Source organism: Phyllostomus hastatus, unplaced genomic scaffold (genome assembly GCF_019186645.2).
Source record: "Phyllostomus hastatus isolate PE091 unplaced genomic scaffold, TTU_PhHast_1.1 phas_scaffold_442, whole genome shotgun sequence".
NCBI classification, from domain to species: Eukaryota; Metazoa; Chordata; class Mammalia; order Chiroptera; family Phyllostomidae; genus Phyllostomus; species Phyllostomus hastatus.
The window spans coordinates 4,810,246-4,830,899 of record NW_025334030.1 but is presented as its reverse complement, the minus strand read 5'-3'; the positions used below and the strand labels follow the sequence as shown (position 1 = coordinate 4,830,899).

The 20,654-nt window shown below is 38.8% G+C and overlaps 1 protein-coding gene and 1 pseudogene across 1 annotated transcript; both read right to left on the bottom strand.

Annotated features, from left to right (window-relative positions):
- Positions 1-1,217: 1,217 nt before the first annotated feature.
- ZNF200 (zinc finger protein 200) lies at positions 1,218-13,982 on the bottom strand. Its single transcript, XM_045820926.1, has 5 exons — positions 13,844-13,982; positions 12,801-13,125; positions 12,084-12,175; positions 11,625-11,748; positions 1,218-2,469 (listed from the first exon to the last, which is right to left on the bottom strand). The coding sequence occupies exons 2-5, from the start codon at positions 13,045-13,047 to the stop codon at positions 1,742-1,744; spliced, it is 1,191 nt and encodes a 396-aa protein (XP_045676882.1). The 5' UTR covers positions 13,048-13,125; positions 13,844-13,982; the 3' UTR covers positions 1,218-1,741.
- LOC123807107 lies at positions 4,577-5,240 on the bottom strand (annotated as a pseudogene).
- Positions 13,983-20,654: the final 6,672 nt, after the last annotated feature.

Below are 20,654 nucleotides of genomic sequence, written 5' to 3'. Positions count from 1 at the left end.
GTGGACCCTGACAAGACTTCTGGAGGAATAAGAATAATGTTGGCAGCCAGTTTTGTCCCTGGTTTTAAAGGGCACTGTAGGCTTGAAATACAAAGTTGATAAAGGACAATTTTTCTGTATCTTTAAGTATTGGTTTTTGTTATTGTTTTTAAATTAGAAGTCAGGACTGTACTGTATCAGAAAATGTTTTGTACCAAAACAAAGCTTAGAGTAACCTGTCTTTAAAATAAAAAATAGGCAAAAAGTAACAAAACTATTATTTGAAGAAGGTATAATTTTTTAGACAGTATAATTTTCAACCACAAATTACAATAAACTGAAATTATTGAAAATTAACATTCAGTGAGGTGGCTAGTTTCACAAATACATAATTAAAATAACTTTCCTATATGAGCAATAACTATAAAAATATAATAAAAACTATTTACAATTAAAAATGAGAAAACTTTACTCAGGAATTAATAAATGAAAAGGCATGGTTCTGAACGGGAGACAAAATTTGTAAAGTTAACAAGTTTTTTTCAAATAGTTTAGAGGGCCAACTTATTCCAATCAAAATACCAATGTAAAAACTTGGGAAACCTAGGAAGTATAAAACTGATCAACAATCCTTAAACTCACATACCGTAGGATTGGTCCCAGGAAGATACCACTGACCTTGCCTCTGGGAAGACAGGTCAGGAAAGTCTAGTTATCAGGAGGCCAAAGAACAAATATCTACTACAATGAAGACATTGGGATCCTGTTTCTTGAGGGGCAGCGTGAGCTAGTCACTGAAAACAATTTCTAAAAATAAAACACTTTGCTTGTGAGGTAGCGACCACCCATTGCCAAAGGTCTAACAACTGCTTAGAGAGGAATTAAGCTTATGGTGAAGATACTGAGCAACCATAGTTCCAAGCCAATGTGCTCCTCCTCCTTTTCTGGCTCTTGGGGGTTTTCTTCCTAGTAAGTCTTCTTGGCTCAGCAGAGGGACACAATTCTGAGAGCTTTTTCAGTAGCGGGGATGGGTGGCTGGACCTGAGCAATCTAAGCTTCTTTCGTGGCAAGGGAAAGGCATCAGAGAACTGTTTAAGCAATTACTAGCTGAACAAGAAATAGTAAGAATGTAGACATTTTAAAATTATGTTGTGCAAAGGATTTTTGTTAAGTCACTTTTCACAAGTTGCAAATGTTATTGAAATTGATAGTTTAGATTACAAATAACAGAGTAAGCCTTTGATATTCAATTACTATATTTTCCTATATTCCAAAGCAAACAATCCCTTTCAATACTCAAGTTTTAACAGAGTGTTCTTAGAGGGTTAACACATTAATAGAAGCTGTTGGTTTAACAAATCAGTAGTTTGGGTCTTTCAGGAGCATACCAGTCCAGAAAAAGACTTTGCATTATTTATCTTTTCTTAAGTGTGAATCCCTATGTGGCAGGAAAATGGATATACTTTCAGTACACAAGTTACTCTGTTCACTTTGCAGACTCATAGTTGAAGCCTTTCTTGGGAAAGGGATCTGTGACCTGTATGTACATTGTTGTATAAATTCACAAAGGCAAGCTCCTTAGTCCAAAAAGCCTGGATGCTAACTGAGGTATAGACTTTGAGGATATTTTTTTCCCTGCGAATTTCCTAAAAATCTGAGGCTTCAGGCAAGATGCATATTTATCCAGTTTGGGCTACTATGAAGTTTTCACATATGTTTCTTTTCAGACAGCCTGAAAACTCAGAATTCCTTATGAACTATTTCAAGTTGAGACAGGACCATATGACCTTTCCCGATCCCACTTCTGCTTTCGGGTCTTACATGCTGAGTGGGTTTTTTCATGGCGAGTGCAGTTTGACAGCCGACCAAATCTTCTCCCACATTTTTTGCAATCATATGGCCTCTCAGCCACATGACTCTGCAGATGAAGCACAAATTCTTTGTTCTCTGGGAAGGTTTTCCCACATTCTGGACACTTAAATAGATTCTTCCTTATATGGATTCCTTCATGGCGACTACGATGAGAATTTTGACGAAAATTTTTCCCACACTTTGAACATGAATAAGGTTTCTCTCCTGTATGGATACGCTCATGTTTATTAAGGTTGGTTTTATGATTGAAGCTTTTCCCACAGTGACTACAGTCATAAGGTTTTTCTCCAGTGTGAGTCCTCTGGTGGGAAATGAGGTAAGAACTCTCATTAAACTGTTTCCCACACAGTGGACAAGTGTACCATCTTCTTGTTCTCCGATTTCGGGTAAGTTCAATAATACTGATATCCACAAATTTTGAGAGTTCCTCTAGTGGAGTATCGTTTTCAATGGTAACTAAAAGATTTCTCATTTTCCTTTCATTTGGAATGGATGTATTTAGTCTTTTTTCTTTATGGCAATCTGGAGGTTGCTCAGAGACCATGGAATAATCAATTTCATCACAATCTGAAGACTTTTCTCTATGATCTTCATTTTCAGGATTATTGTCATCATCAACTGTTGGAAAAAAAAAAAGAATTTAATAACTTTTGAGAGATATGACACCAGGAGGGTAAAAAATGAGTCTGATTTCTCATGAAATAACCTTGGAAATCATAAATCTGAAAACTGGCAGATCATCACCACCACCATTCCTTTTCTACTCTTACTGGGGGATACATCACTAATAAATCTTTCCATACCCCACAATGCAAGCACATGAAAAAAAAAAAAAGAAATGTCTGAGGCCATATTGAAAGACTTCATATGTTTGTTTATTCATTAAGTTCACATTGAGCTTATATTCTGTGTGGAGCACTGAGCTAAGTACCAGGGCATGAAGGACATAAATACAAAAGGGTAATACTCATAATCTTTAGACTAGTTAGTGAATGATGAGTTACTTTTAGGCTCTCACTACATTAAATATTGCAATATTATAGTATTACACAATATTATCCTATATACAGTGAAAAACTACAAACAATTAAAAAGCCCTAAAATAGTAAAGATGTAACTTATTCACACACATTATTATTTGAGCATTGAAGTAATCACTACAACCAATACAACAAAACTATGGTAGAAGTCAGTAGTGGTCTTTTGAGGGTAGGAAGGGAAATAGTAACTGGGCAGGGGCCACAAGAGGAATTTCTGTGGTGCTAGGAATAGTTAATTTTGGGTGGTAGTTTCACAAATGTGTACATTTTGTGAAAATCTGAGTTTTACACTTAAAATTTGTACATTTTTCTGTATTTATATTATACATCATCCCAAAATGTATAAAATAAGATGATAAAGACTAGGTAACAACGTGGGGAAAAAAGCATGCTGTAAACAGGCAGGACACCTAAACTTTGGGCAACTTACTAAAAATAAAGGGTTGTATCAGCCACTTAGGAATGTGGCTCATCCTGAAGCTGGAATGTGAATCTCTGCTGAATTTAGTAGTTTCACACTAATAGACGTTTTCTATTTATTTTTAAAATTATTCCCTTAGAATAATGAAAATGCTGGGTCAAAGCTTATGCCAATTTTCATCATAACTCTTAATATGAACTGCCATAATGCTTTCCAAAGAAGCTATACCAATTTCAATAAAACCATCTACATGGGGTAATGATTTTAGCAAATCTTGCCAGCATTAAAAATCATTTAAAAATATTTAATAGGTATAAAATGATTTTTCATTGTAGCTCTATTTTGCACTTTATCGCAAACTATTGGACTGAAACTTTATAAATTAAAAAAATTTATATATTACAAATTCTAAATCTTTGTCAATCATTACTGATGAAATATTTTTTAATCAAAGTCTTTTATAATTAAACTCCACAACTTAAAATGAGAAAAAATACCACTTTTTTGAAATCTGATCAATTTCTATTGTGTTTTCTGGCCATTTTAAATGACTTCTTTTTATAGTTAATTCACACATTTGGAGGTTTTTTTTTAATCAATGTATGAAGAATTTGTTTCTCTACAATGACAAAAAAACAAACACTACAAGATCACATAATAGAAAACACCGAGATATTGTTTCACTTGCAAACATGTTCTTGACCAGAGAAAAAAGCATAGGAAGAGGTGTGGAGTATACTGAATACAGAAAGGAAGGGGGTTGTTTTCTCCAGAATAAATCTACAGGCAGGAGCCGGACTCATGCATGCTTAGGAGAAGCCAAGTGTGACAATGCTGGCTGTGCATGAGGAGTAGGGTGCTAGGAGCCTTTGTCTGCCCTGCCCCGTGTTACCTGCTTTTTAGGCTTGAGCCCAGGTGGGAGTTCTAGGTAGGGACCAGGGCCAGCTGGGACAACTTGCCAGAGAGGGAGGGAGGTAATCGCTCCTTGTAGTCTGCTGTGGAAAACTGAAGAGGCTTGCTAGATGTGCCCATCCTTTTGCCTCTGGCTGTCCCTGCCCATCCTGCCACCCTCCCTGTCCCCTGGCCAGAGGCCCACTGGAACCCAAGGGCAGTGTAGCAGCAGGGCTTTGAACTTTCCTGGTAAGGGGAGTACAGGTGATACTGCTTTACTTCTGTTCTTCCTAAGCCTCAGCTGTCTGTGCAGAACTCAACGGAAGGGTGGGAACCAGTCAGAGGGACAGAGAAGGTTGGGTCATGGAGGATATCATGGTGAGGGGTAAGAAAACAATGAAGATGTGCACACACACCTGGACGAGGTACGGATAGTTATAGGTTCAGGCAGTACTGCAGACTGTTTGGTTTCTGTCTGTTGGTAGTGGGCACTACAGTCTGCAATCTGTTTCTATGACATGGTGTGGTAGATCTCTGTGAGGATGTTCCTGAAAGCCTTCTCTATGTTAATGGGGTCCAAGACTGAGGTCTCCATAAAGAACAAGTTATTCTCTGTGAAGGCACAAGCCTCGTCAGTAGGCACAGGCCACAGGTGGTGCAGGTTGCTCTTGTTGCCCACCAACAAGACAGCATTGTTGCTGTCAGCATGGTCCCACAGCTCCTTTAGCCAATGCTCCACACTCTCCTGTCATGTGCTTGGTGATGTCATATACCAGCAGCACACCCAATGGGCCATGGTAGTAAGCAGAGGTGATGGCACAGTTATGCTCCTGGCTGGCAGTGTTCCAGATCTGCCCTTTGACCATCTTGTCATCCACCTAAATGCTGTGGGTGGTGAACTCCATGCCAATGGTGTTTATGCTCTCCAGGCTGAGCTTCTTGTGGGTTAAGAAGGACAGTAGGTCACTCTTTTCCACACCTGAGTCCCAGATAAGCATTATTTCGAATTGGTAGTCATACTTGTTCCCAGTCCCCATTGCCTTGGCACTTCTGGCAGGATCTGTGACTCCACAGATCCACCACAAATACCCCCATTTGGAATTTAATATCACACTTTTGTTTGTAACATGTCTAATATTGGTAAAAGCAGCAAGAACATCCTCTTCTACCTTTTTAAAAACTTTGACTCTGACTCTAAATACAGTATAGACAAATTTGGAGGGCAGTTATCTTTACATGATTTTGGTTTTCCCATTTAGACCCATGTCTCTCCAATATTTAACAATCTTACATTTACCAATAAACATCTCTAGTTTATTTCTATTTTATACACACTCTGAATAGATAGCTTTCATTGTTTTATTTAAGAATGTTATCGATAGCCATATGTTCATCTACTATCTACTTACTTGGAAACTATCAAATGTAATTTTTAGCTGATCCTTTCAGATTTTCTAAGTGCAAATCAAGGTTTGTACTAAGTATAAAAAGGGTTCCCTCCCTTTCCAATATTTTTTTCTTCTTTTTAAAAAGGTTTTACTTACTTTTAGAGAAAGGAGAAGGAAGGGAGAAAGAAAGGGAGAGAAACATGTATGGGAGAGAGAAACGTCCATTGGTTGCTTCTCGTACACACCCCAATCAGGGACCAAACTGGTGACCTTTCATTTTGCAGTGTGACACCCAACTAACTGAGCCACACTGGTCAAGGCTACAATATTTTTTCTTCTCAATTCCTTTTTCTTATCTTCTTGTTTTAGAAAACCTAGAAAATGGTATTAATAGTGATAGCAAGTATCTTTATTTTGCTCTCAGTTTTAACGTATTACCATCAGTGCTTTATGAATGATCATAAGTGTTCAGTTATATTAAAGGGCTAAATATCTGTTTTAAGGGCAATTTACTGAAATTTGTATGATTTTTCTTTAATGTATTAACTTTTAAAAATAAAAATTTTAATAGCTAATACATTTCAATGCTCAAAAATCAAAACATATGAAAAAGTATGCAATGAGAAGTACTAATCCAATCACTGTGCCTATCCATTCTATTCATCCCCAAGACAGGCACCAATTTTTATTAGTTTCTTTTTAGTATTCCATTGTTTCTTTAGGCAATACATTTTCTTTTTCTCTGCCTTTCTTATATGAAAGGTAATATACTATATATATTTCTGCTTGTTTTATTTCAATCACTATATGCCAGTGCATAGAGATTATCCTGGCATGATGTATGGACATACCATATTCAAACCTACAGAGACACCTGAATTGTTTTCAATTCTGTGTTTTCATAAGCAGTCCTACAATGAGTAACTGTTTGTACATTATTTTGAGTTTGTGCTGTTCCTATTGCCTGTAGGTCAGATTCCCAAAAGTAGGATTTCTGGATCAAAGGGCTAATGAATCTGTAATATGAGTAATTACAGATTCCCATACATGGGGACTGTACTATTCTGCATGCCTACTAGCAATATAGGCATCTCCCAGTAACTTCACTACCAAGTTGTTGTTACTGTACTGATTTATGCATATATGATTTTAAAAAATGGTAACTTAGCCCTGGCTGGTGTGGCTTAGTGGACTGAGTACTGGCCTGCAAACCAAAGGGTCCCTAGTTTGATTCCCAGTGAGGGCGCATATGCCTGGGTTGCAGGCCAGGTCCCCAGTAGGGGACATGTGAGAGGCAACCACACATTACTGTTTCTCTCCCTCTCCTTCTCCCTCCCTAAAAATAAATAAATAAAATCTTTAAAAAAAATGGTAATTCAGTAGAGGTTTAATTTGAATTTCTAATTATGATTAGGGCTAGACATATTTTCATGCTGTTAAGAGTAATTTGTATTTCTAAGTAAATCTTTTGGGCTTTCTATTCTTCTAAAAGTTCTTTATGCATTAGGAAGAGTAGGCTTTTGTCTATTGTAAGTTATAAATACCCCCCAATTTATTGTTTTAACATATTTATTTATGTATTTAATTTATTAATCTTTAAGGAATTCATCCATGTTCTCTAATTATGCTTTTAAGGTTTTCTTTTAAACACTTAGTATCTGCTATCTATTTGGACTTTTTCTTGGTGTGCAAAGTAATGTATGCTTCACCAAACCACTAAGTTGTGCCACGACCTTTTATCAAAAAGTCCCTCTTTACCTTGCTGTCTGAAGATTCTGCCTTTATCACAAACTATATCCCCAGTGTATTTGAGGATATTTCTGAACCCTTTATTCCACTCCACTCATCTCTCTAGTCAAATGTCAATACTATACTATTTTTATTACACAGGGTTTAAGTTTAGAGGCTGCTTTAACACCTGACAGGGCTAGAACCCTTCCCAACTCACTGCTCTTCTTTTCAACTTTCCTGGTTACTTGTATTTATTTTTTCCATTTAAATTTAGTATCAGATTGTCTGATTCGGGGGGGGGAGGGGGAAATACTATTGGTATTATTGAAGAGATTACATTGAATTCATGAATCAACTTGGGGAGAACTGACTTTTTTTTTTTAAACATGTCCTCAGGTTAGGATTTTTAAAAAAGATTTTATTTATTTATTTTTGAGAGGGAAGGGAGGTAGAGAGAGAGAGAGAAACAACAATGTGTGATTGCTGGGGGGTCATGGCCTGCAACCCAGGCATGTACCTTGACTGGGAATCGAACCTGTGACACTTTGGTTTGCAGCCTGTGCTCAATCCACTGAGCTATGCCAGCCAGGGTGAGAACCAACTTAAAAAAAAAAAAACAAAAAACATTTTATTTATTTAAGAGAGAGGGAAATGGAGGAAAAGAAACATCAATGTGTGGTTGCCTCTCACATGTCCCCTACTGGGGACCTGCCCTGCAACCCAGGCATGTGCCCTGACGGGGAATCAAACTGGAAACCCTTTGGTTCCCAGTCCATGCTCAGTCTACTGAGCTACACCAACCAGGGCCTGACCTTGTTATTTTAAATCTCCCTAGCCAAGAACATGGTGTTTCTTTTCATTCATTCAAGTCTACTTCTGTGTTCTTCAGAAGTATTTTAAGGTTTTCCTCATAATTTCTGCACATTTCTTAAGTTTATTTCTAGGTGTTTAATCTTTTTTGTTCCTATATATTCTAAATGATTGTTTGCATATATGAAAGCTAATTATTTCCGTATACTGTAAAAGGTGAAAGATTTATATGATCTGAAAAGAAACCAGAGTACTCATATACTGTAGTATTTTACATCCCACTGCCATACTAAATGCTTATTATTTGTAGTAAGTTTCCAGATATTCTTTGTTTTTCCAGCTATACAATTACGTCATATGTAAGTAGATGTAGTTTTTCCTTTCTCTTAAATTCTTATACATCTAATTTATTTTTCATTTAACTGTACTGGCTAATACCCAAAATACAATATTAAACATTGAAGTTATGATAGTGGGCTTTATCGTTATACTTCTAATTTTAGTGGGAATGCCTCACAGTATTTCCCCTGATGATGCTGGTGACAGCCATGGCTGGTTTGCCTCAGCTGGTTGGGTGTCGTCCTGCAAACTGAAAGGTTGTGTGTTCAATTCCCAGTCAGGGCGCATGCAAGAGGCAACCAATTGATGTTTCTCTCTCACATTGATGTTTTTCTTCCTCCTCCTCCCTCCTTTCCCCTCTCTCTGGAATTGATAAAAGAAAAAAAAAAGATGATGCTGACTGAAAATATAAGTACCCCATTAAGGAAGTATTCTCTAATTACTGTTTTGTTCAGTGTTCTTATGAAGAAGGGGTTTGTATTTTGTCAAATATCTTTTCAGCAACTATGAAAGTGATCTTAGATATTGATTTTTATTATACAATAGATTTTATTAACAGATTTTCTAATATTAGATCAATTTTTAATTTCTGGAATAAATCTTCTTTGGTCACATTTTTATCAGGTTGTGCATCTTTGTAACACTAATTTCATTAAACAATTTGGAAGTTCTTTATTTTTGTACTCTGAAATTTTTCACAGCATTTGAATTGTCTAGTTTTTAAGGATTTACAAGAATTTTCTGTGAAGCTGAGGTTGATCCTTTTTCTTGAATGGGGAGCTAGTTTTTGAATATTTCAATTTGATCAGTAGAAATTGGTTTGTTTTTAAATCTATTTATTAGTTCCTCTTTTAACTTATTAATTTTTCTAATTTAATATTAATACTTTCTTTTCCTTTATCTCGTTTTCCTAACTTGGAGTTAGAAGCTTAATTTCATTTTTCTATGTTAACATACATGTTTTACAGCCATAAACTGTCTTTGAGTATCACTTTAGGTTATAACATAGATTGTGATACATAGTGTTTTTGGAAAAATTGTGTAATTTTAATTTGTATTTCCCCTTTGACTCAAACTTACTTGTTTTTAAATTTTCCAGTTAGGACTCCCCGCCCCCCCCCCCCATTTTATTATTAACTTTTAGCTGTACTAGATAAATCTATCTATTCTATTATTTCTATTCTTTGGAATCCACTGAGTCTTTCTTTGTTGTAAGGCATATGATTGATGTGCATCAATCTTGTAAAGATATATTGTCTCACCACAGCAGAGGTAGATAAAACCATAAGAACCATCTCATTGAGAATTTAAGTGTTCTACATTTCTACATCTCTTGAACAGAGACACATATTCTGTCCTCTAACAAGAGCTCTTTTTTGATTTCTGTCCCCACGAGGTTCATTCACTTACATTTTTCCCTTTGCAAACTGACCAAGCATTACTATTTCAGCATCAGCTGTATACTGATGACTCTCAAATCTCTATGTCCTTATACCTGACTTCCAATCCTCAATGTCCAAGTGCCCAGAGGATAATCTCATTTTACTTCCTGCTATGGAAATAAAACCCAATTTCTTCCAAACTTTGTATTCTTGGTCCAAATCCTGCCTCAACCTTATCATATATCTTCATAACAGTTTCACACTGCTAATCTTTTTATGTGAATGACTTATCTTACAAAACAAACCATAAACACCTAGAGGGCAGGAATAGAGCAATATGTATCTTTTTAATCAACACCAGAACCCAACCTTGCATAAGAAAAAGAGGTGGTTTTACTAAGTATTGGTGAATGACTCTTAGTGCTTTTAAAAATCATGCGCATATCTTTGCTATTTCTTGTTTGACTCTAACTCATCAGTTTCAGGGTATGAGTGAGGAAAGGGAGAGTGAGCTTTAGGTCTCCAGGTCTCAAGATTCATGGTCAAAGTGTTTGTGGTGCTGGCAACATACCCACTAACCAGTCACCCAAAATAAATCTAGCTTTGCCCAATACTCAGGCAAAACTTGTGCAATAAATCTTATCTCTTTACCCTTTTCTTTAAAATAAAGAAAATATAAAGGACAACTGTGGGAAATTAACCTGGCCCATTAAGTAGCACTATCCTGACCACCATACTGTGTGAGAAAACTACAGAGTTCAACAGTCATAGATTTTTGTCACCCCAGGCAATTCACAAAGCCCACTTTCTCCTCAAAGCCTGCCACAGAAGCAAACAGCCTTGCAACCAAGGTAAAAAGTATTAGACACTCATCAAAACAATTTCTGAAGGCTCCCAACTCTACAGTAACAGTGTACTTCTGGAGAAAAGCTGAAGCATCTCTGAGATTAAGCTGCTGCCAGATGAGTTCATACGCAGCACTGAGGATACTTGTTAACCATACTGGGAAATAAGTACAAATGAAGGCTCCTCCCTTCATCAACCATATAGAAAATTCACTGACAAAATTATGACAAATTCAGCAAGGAGGCAGGACAAATCTAAGCCAAGACTATAAGATGTGATGTTAGATTCCCAGAGTCCTAATCCCTGCTCTTTAGCAAATACCTTAATTTTTCTCTGCTATAGTTTCATCATCCATAAAATAGTAACAACTCCTATACCCCAAAGTACAATTGTGAGAATTATGAGATTATAAATGCATGCAAAGTACTTAGACTTAGTGTTTGGCACACAATGGTATACAAGTGCTTAATAAGTGCTAGATGTTATGTCCATCAATAGTTGGATATATTTTCATTTATACTAGCAGGCTTCACAGCTATTGAACATCAAGGGAAAAAAAAGACAATTTGTCATGTGTCCAATAAAAACACTAATTTAAAATATACCTATTGGGAGAATAGTACTGGATCCAGAAAATGGATTCAGATATAGTCTGCCTGTATTTTCTATCTGTTTGAATGCTTGATATTAGGCCGTAGTTCTTGCATACCAAGAGAAATTCCCTCCACCCTTGCTGCCCCAAGATACAGGGAAAATGGTCACCCACAGATGGAGAAGGCTCTGCTATATAGGATAAAACAAAAATTAAACGTGTAAACATGTGCTTAGCTGTGAATGGTTGTCTCAAAAGAGTCTGAGATGAAGTAGTAAAACATGCTTTTCCCATAACTTTCAATCTGAACACACAAGAGACTTAATTCCTTACCCATTAACATCATCTCCCCAACACTGTCTTCTTCCTTCTCTGAAGTGGGCTGTTGAGTAGGATCCAGGCTCACACATTCTTCTTGGGAGTAAAATATATTCAAATCCTCAAAGACCACCAGCTCCTGAAAGATTAACAGGCCCCTCTTCCTCTTAGTAACAAAATTTCTTTGACAGCCCTGCTGATAAGACTGAGACTCAAAGATGAAGGAAGGAATGGTAAAAGGAATCTATAAGTCCCACACAGACGCAGCCAGACAGGAAAGCCAGGATGATATAGAAGCCAAGCTCAGAGGAAAAGCAGAAGAAAAACATCTAATAAGGCAGTGAAGCACAAGCCCCACTCTCTTTCCCGATTCCCAAGAGTATGATTTTATGCAAAGATTGGCTAAACAGGGAGGGACAACAAGCACACAGAAGGTGATACACTCAAACAGTGAATGGGAAAACCAAACCCCACCTTAGGCTCAGCTTTCAAACACAGAGATACTGTCTCCTGTTTCTGCCGGACTCCTTCTCTGGTCAGAAGCTTCACTAAGGGAAGAGGTTGCACTGGGGAAAGAGGAAGCTGTAGTTACTGGAAAAATCAGTGACTCTAATATGGAGACTCTACCCATACCCTGAAGCCAGGTTGCCCTCACTCCTTCAGCAGGCACCTTGTGGCTTTTTCTGCTCCTATGAGCCCAGTTAGAGATCAAGCCATAAACCAAAATGTCTTGAATCTATATAAGGTCTCCTCACTACGAAAAGAATGTTTCCCTAAGTACCTTTGAAAATTCTCATAATTATTAAAGGGGAGGTAGGGGGGAGGTAAAAGTATGATGATCCCCACGGCAAGCACAGCATTTCCAAAATGCCACAAAAGCTGAGATCAATTCAATAATTCACCCACATATATTCATCCTAAAATAATATCCCCTACCCCCAGAATGTCTGTGGAAAATTGACACTAAAGAAAAGACACACACTCTTTATTTTAAGGCCTTACTCACACCCAGCAAACCGCTCAAGCTCCAGCTTGAGAAAAAAAAAGTACTCTCTCCCCAACATGTTTACTTACTAGAATCAACTCCTTTTCCCAATACCCATCATCCTAACTGGAATTTGTTACTAGCACAGAAGCCTATCTCAGCCCCGAGTACCAGCTTCTTCTAATGAAACTGGAAAGTGTTCTTACCTCGGTTCTGAAAGTCTGAGCTCACATCCTTCATAATAACCAAGGTCTCTTTGACTTTCTGACTGGGCTGGGCTAGTCCTGGCTTGGGCAAAAAGGTGAGGAAGTGCTCCAGAACCAGCTGGTGGATGGTCTTGGGCCCACTACTAGCATCTCGAAGTAGGTCTTGGCCTAGCTTGGAGTTTGGAGGAACTCTCAGTATAAAAGACTGCTTTGGCCTTGGGGGCATAGGAAACACTTTCGCAGCCATTGTGCCTTTAAATCACACACCACACTCGTTTCTGCAGTTTCAAAAGCCACCTCTTGCTGAAGGAAATCTGTCAGAAAGCTGCAGAGAAGAGAATAATGCGTTACCCACAAAATCAAGCAGGACATGCCTACACACCAAAATGTAGCTTGGTTAGTTAGACTACATGAGTTCCAAGTCAGAAAGCAAACATAAGCTGGGGTAGGGAACTCATAACTGAAATGAATAATCTTAGCAAGGCCTGAAAGAAGATCCTGAGAATGAGAGCCAAAGGTTGTCCAAACCGCAAGGACCAAATGGAAGGGAGCAAAGGCAACCGGCAAAAGATCAAGGGCCATTCTCCTAGGAAATACAAAGTGCAAACTCCACTGGGAAGACCTGTTTAACTCATGCTGGTAGAGCAATGAGCTAAAAGACAGAAAATTTGGGGACCAATACCAACGGCATTAGTCAGCTTAGCCACTGAATCTGTCCCCTCGGGGGACAGTTGATGGCTCAAGGAGCAAACTCAAGATCGTATTAAGTGTCCACACACGGCCCGCTCACTCTTTTACACTGAGAAAACTGTGGCGAAAGCGGCAGGGGACAGCCCAGTAGGGCCTACAGGTCCTGGCACTCAGAACCTCTCCCACCGGTCAAGGGCCACCTTCAGCGAAGAGCTCAAACTGGGCGTTGCCTGGGGCTTGCTCCCAGCTCCCTATCCGGCCAGGCTCCTCGAACAACAGGACCACGCTCCTCTCCCCAGAGAGGCCCCAGAGACCGCCTCATGCCTGGTTCCCGCCTTTACGGAGGACCTTACCTTTCTCAGGCTCTGCCACTCAGGGCGCTCACGGAGAACGACCCAGAGACCCAGGCTCCGGGAGAGACCGGGAAACTAGGCGCGAGAGGCCGAACCCTCCCCTCGCCCTTGGGAGTGTCCTCACAGGCCGCCGGACACTATTGGTAGGCCTAGCCGTCAGTTAGGGATGACGGCAGGGACGCGGTGTCTTCTGGGAGGCCCGGCACCTCGACGCCTGTGACGTCACACCCGGTGACTCGTTTCCGGTGCGATAACAGGGTCTCCCTGTTAGGAGCGGGCAGTGTGTAGTTGAAGCAAGGCTTGAGACCGACCGGCGGAACTGTCAGGACCAAAGAGAGGCCAGACTGGAGGCAACCGTTCTCTCTGTGGCTCTACCTGGAAGACAGGAAGCAGAGGGCTGGCTCCAGTCAGCCACGACCGGCTGGCACCTATCCAGGTACGGGCTGACTCCAGGTCCTGCTGGGAAATGTAGTTCAGCTCCAAACAGCCAATGGGAGGGCGCTAGGCACCGCGGTTAGGGCTGGGTAGAGCAAACGCTCGACCGGAAGCGGGTTATTTCTGGGACCGGAAGGTCTGCGCAGGCTGCCGCAGGTGCTGTTCCAGCATCCGGGGCGGGTCAAAGAGTTACGGAGCCTGGGAGTGGGTAGTGTTTTAGGGCCCCGGGCCCTGGCTCTTGTTACAGTTGTCACTTCAGTTAGGTGCGGCCAGTAAGTCTGAGCCAGGCGGCCCGCCTTTTTCCCGCCTGCCATCTTCAACACTGTTGTGGCCATCTTACTTTCTAAGAAATCACAGTCGTTCTCGAACCGTTGCTGTTTCCATCCTCCATTGCAGCCTACGGACGCCTAACAGCGTCTTTTCTCTTTGCATAGTACCCATAGGCGGTTCCCATACACTGATCTGCATTGGGATAGCCCGAAATACTGCCTTATTTCTGTATGTAACATCAGCTACCAGCAGGATGATGAAAGTCAGAGTATAAATGAATGCCTTTTCTTAACGCTAACTGTAAGTGACTCACTTAACCATGGTTTAAAATAAATTATAGAGAGACTAGTGTCAAAACTGTGTGGTACCAAAAAAATTTTTTTTTTTAAATAAAGAATACCTTTCTAGACATCAGAATTACTAACAAAACAAAACAAAAAACAACAGCAACCACCCGCCCCTTTAATCAAAGCAGTATAGTTTGAGCCCTGGCTGGTGTGGCTCACACCCGGTGTGAGCCGGTCTGCAAACTGAAAGGTCACTGGTTGGATTCCCAGTCAGGTCAACATTCCTAGGTTGCTGGCCAGGTCCGCAATTGGTGGAATGTGAGAGGCTACCAATGGATGTATCTCTCGCACATGGATTTTTCCCCTTCTTTCTCCCTCCCTTCCCCTCTCTTTAAAAATAAATAAAGTCTTTTTAAAAAAGCAATACAGTTTGAACTAAGAGTAAGTAAATAGAAAAGTAGAGAAGAATGGGAAGTGCTCAAATTGATCTGAATATATGAGGGCCTATATGAAAGGGCAGCATTTCAACCTAGTGTGAAATAGATGGTGTTAGCAAAAACTGTTTTTTTGGGGGGGAGTAAAACTGCTGTCCTTATACTACATACAAAAAATGGAATTTCATAACAAATGAAAGAACACTTAAGAGAACATTAAGTTTAATGTTGAAGCAAAATGGGAAACTGAGATGTCTTAAAATATACACCAGTGTGACCTTTAAAAACAGTATTAATGAAAATCACTCAAAAATTTTCATCCAGTTGTCGGAATCAAAGAAGTGTTTAGGAGGGTGGTAGAAAAGGGTAAAGGAGGGATAAATGGTGATGGAAGGAGACTTGACTTGGGGTGGTAAACACACAATGCACTATACAGATGATGTATTGTAGAATTGTGTACCTGAAGCATATAATTTTATTAATTAATGTCACTTCAATAAATTCAATAAAAACAACAAAGAATTTACTACATCTTGTCATGTATAATATGTGCCCATGTTTTTGGCCCAAACTTTCAGGGAGAAAAAATCTTTTGTTTTAATTTTTAAAATTTATTTATTTATTTATATTTAGATATTTGTTTTTGTTTTGTAAAAGAATTTTAGCATTTATTTTTGCACATACAGTACAAGAAATTTTATGTAACAAATAATTATAAAAACACAAGAACAGGTACAAGAAAATTTTATTTACCGGTAACAAATTAGTTGCACATCTTTATTTTTTCCTCAAAAATTTGGGGGGAAAAGTGCACATTACATGCAGCAAAATACATAGTTCATTTTGCAAAATAGAGCAGCTGACAGTGTAAATCCTATTGTAAAATTTGAAAGTTCAACACGAGATAAAATGATTTACTTTATGATAAAAATATGGAGACAAGTTTAGAAAAAACAAAGTTTTCTGATCAAAACAGAAAAAAATAAAGTAAAACAAGAAACAGACTGGAAAACCACTGTAAAAAGCCAGATAAAGAATCAGACATTCCCAACATACAAAGGACACCTACCAATTGACAACAGATGACGGCAAAGGCTGTGAAGTCCTTGCACAGAGGGAAAAAATCTAATTGGCTTTAATGATTGAAAAGTTGCTTAGCCACTTGGGAAACAGTTTGGCAGTCACTCACATTTTACCATATGACCCTGAAATTTTGTTCCTAGGATAAACCCAAGAGAAATGAAAACGTGTTCACACGATAACTTGTAAATGAATAGCAGCATTATTTATAATGGCTGAAAAGTAGAAACAACCCAGATATCTATCCCAGATATCTATCCAGATATCTATCAACTGATGACTGATAAATGGATAAACAAGATGTAGTATTATTTATATAATGGATTATTATTGAGCAATAAAAAGGAATAAATTACTGACACATGCTGCTACATGGATTGACCAAATGGCAAGTTACCAATAATGGGTGCAGGGTTGATTTGGGGGGTGATGAAAATGTGCTGGAATTAGTGGTAATTTTTGTATACATTGTGAATTGTACTAAAAACCACTTAATTGTATACATTATTTTAAATTTAAATTTTTTCAATTACAGTTGACATTAAATATTATATTAGTTTCAAGTGTACAGTATAGTGGTGAGACATTTATATAATTTACAAAGTGATCCCCTCAATAAGTCTAATACCCACTTGGCACCACACATATTTATTACAATATTATTGACTATATTCTCTATGTTGTACTTCACATCCTTGTGACTATTTTATAAATTTCCAGTTTATATCCCTTCATCTTTTTTGCCCAGTCCCCAAACCCCCTTTTCATCTGGCAACCATCAGTTTGTTCTCTGTATCTACAAGTCTGTTTCTGTTTTGTTCATTTATTTTGTTCTTTAGATTCTACATATAAGTGAAATCATATGTTTGTCCTTCTCTGACACTTAGCATAAAACCCTCTAGGTCCATCTGTATTCTTGCAAATGGTAAGATTTCATTCTCTTTTATGGCTAAGTAATATTCCATTGTATTTATGTACCACATCTTTATTCAGTCATCTGTTGATGGCTACCATATATGAAATGTTCTGTGTCTCTTGTTATAGCCTTTGTTTTAAAGTCTATTTTGTCTGATATAACTATTGCTATTCTAGATATTTTCATTTCCTTTCTCTTGAAACGTCTTTTTCCATCCCTTTACTTTTAGTCTGTGTATCTCTTTTGACCTGAAGTGGGTCTCAAGGCAGCATATGAATAAGTCTTGTTTACTTCTCCAATCAGGCACCTATGTTTTTTATTAAAACATTTAATTCACTTACACTTAAAGTAGTTATTGATAGGTATGTACTTACTATCATTTTATTATTCATATTTTTATCTTTTAAAGTTCTTCTTAAAGTAATCCCTTTAACATTACTTGTAATAGTGGTTTAGTGGTGATAAGTCCCTTAAGGGTTTTCTTGTCTGGGAAGCTGTTTATATGTCCTTCAATTCTAAATGACAGTGTTGCTGGATAGAATAATCTTGGTTGTAAGTCCTTGCTTTTCATTACTTTGAATATTTCATGGCAGTCCCTTCAGACCTGCAAAGTTTCTGTTGAGAAGTCAGCTGACAGTTTTATGGGAGCTCCTTATAGGTTATTCATGACTTTTCTCTTGCTGCTTTTAATTTTCTGTCTTTAACCTTTGGCATTTTAATTATGATGTCTTTTCGTGAGCTTCTTTGGGGTTCATCTTGTTTGGGACTCTCTATGCTTTCTGAACCTGTAGGTCTATTTCAGATAGGCTTTCAATCTCCTGCTCTCTCTCTCCTCCTTGAGGTACCACATGATGTCAATGTTGTGCTTGAAGTTGTCCTAGAGGTCCTTTAAACTATCCACATTTTTTAAAATTCTTTTTTCTTTTTGCTGTTCTGATTGGGTATTTTTTGTTACCTTGTCTTCCAAACTGCTGATCTGATTCTCTGCTTCATCTTACTTGTTGCTGATTTCATCTAATATATTCTTCATTTCAGTTATTGTATTCTTCATTTATGACTAGTTCCTTTTAATGGTTTCTATCTCTTTGTGTACATTTTCACGGTGTTCATCTACTTTTCCCCTCAGTTCACTGAGTGTCCTTATAACCAGTGTTTGGAACTCTATACTTGGTAGATTGATTGCCTTCATTTTACTTAGTTCTTTTTCTGGAGTTTTGTCCCGTCCTTTCCTTTGGGACATGTTTCTTTGTCTTCTCATTTTGGCCGCCTCCTTGTATTTGTTTCTATGTATTAGGTAGAGCTGCTATATCTCCCAGTCTTGGCAGGGTAGCCTTATCTATTAGGTGTCCCATGGGGCCCAGTGGTACAGACTTCCTGCTCATTTGAGGTGGGTTTCCTAGGGTGTCCCTGGTGTCAGTTCTTTGTATTCTATTGCAGTTGAGCCTTTATTGTTGCTGGCATGTCGGTGGGTAGGATTGACCCTCATGCTGACTGGCTGGGGGAACTGGATGTGACTATAGTGGATGAGCTATAGTGCAGAGGTTCACCCCATGGAGTGTTATTCACTGTACTGGGATTGTGGTGCCTGCCAAGTCAACAGTTTGGGTATGTTACTTGTGGAACTAATTGGGTAGTGCTCTGGTGTAATCTGAAGCCAGCCACCAGATGTGTTGGTTCCAGGACCTTTTGGGTGGGGGGCTTCTGTGTAGGCCCAGGTCAGCTACTACCTGTGCCTGGTCTGCGGACAAGTGGTAAGGAGCGACAAACTGATCTGTATTTGATAGCTGCCTGTGCTGGACTTGGAGGCACCTGAGAGAGGCTATTGTGCAAACCAAAGCCTACTGCCACTAGTCCTGGGGCCATTTAGCAAGAGGTAGAGGGCATGCTGAGGCCAGCTGCTGCTTGTCTGGGTTTGTGGACCTCTTAAAGATTTTAGGAAAGTTCCCAGTATGAGCCAAGATTGACATCTGGTTAGGAATAGCCACTGAAAGAGGTTTGGGTTAGTGTTTGAGTTAGGTAGGATGGGTTTTAGGGAATCACCAGAGTGGGATGATATTGATGGAGACAGATTTGGTACCAGTCTGCTCCTTCTGGTTATGTGGGGAGAGGGCTCAACAAAGGAACAAACTTGCCAGCAGTATGGTCCCAGAGAGAGCTGCTCTTCCCGTCCTCACCCTGAAGCCAGACAATTCAGTTTTGCCCTGTTTCGCCCTGGCACTTTTTGAGCTGTTGCCCCTGAGCTGGAGTCAGAGCAAATTGAGTATGTCAGTGAATAAGTCTGTGCACAAGCCTTTGAAGAGGAACACCTGAGACAACAGCAGCCCTGCATGTCACCCAGACAGAATCCCCATTCATTTCCACAGCCAGATGTTTTGGAGAATTTTTTTTCCTGGCACTGGTGGTCTGGGCTGGGGAGCTCGGTATAGGGCTGGATTTCCTGGCTCCTCGGCAGGCACCTCCACAGCCCATTTTGCATCTTTGCCCCTCCTACCAATCTTGGTGTGGCTTCTTTTTTGTATACTTAGTTTAGGAATTTCATTCAGCTAGTTTTCAGATGGTTCTCAAGGGTGGTGGTTCTGTAATTTAGTTGTAGTTTTGATGTAATTGTGAGAGAAGGCAAGCGCAGCTTCACCTACTCTGCCAATCTTGACTGGAAGTCCTATACACCTTCAAAGGGTGAATCTTATGGTATGTGAAATATATCACAATTAAAAAACACCAGACAGGAAGATTTCATCTTACAGATACAAATGTTTAGTATCTAAAATATTTATGAAGAACATACTACCAACGAAAAAGTTGAATATTTAGATTCTACAAGTAAATAGTCAAAGGACCTGTACCATTTCTACAGAATGAAGTAAAAAGTAGAAATTCACTTGGAAAAATTCACTGCCTCATAAATGGTAATGAAACAAAACATAGGTAAAACCTCATTATATGTCTGTTAAACCAGCAAAAAATAATGTCAAACATTGCTTTGGGCATGAAATATTTTAAATCTTTCTGGAGGATTATATGTCCACTGTAGCAAGTGTTATCAAACAGTTCACATTCTAGAACTGTTTTAAGAATAAGAGGAGAAAAAAATAAGTGTATAGTGAGGTAGTGGAAAATAAACATGAAGCTGATTGTGAAACGTGCAGGAATAATTGGAAGTAACAAATGACCAACCATAGGGAACAGCTGAGCAAATAGGGCACATGAACTGTGTCAGCATGTGGATCATTCACATAGAACAAAGCACCATGAAGACAGCAAAACGTGTTTTGTGCTGTGGTTACAACCATGGAGAATTGGAGTCCAAACTAGACTCTAGTGTGAAGATACAGAAAGAGGAGTTGGTGTAGGAGGAGTTTGGAGTTTAATCTTCATCGATTATTTTTTTC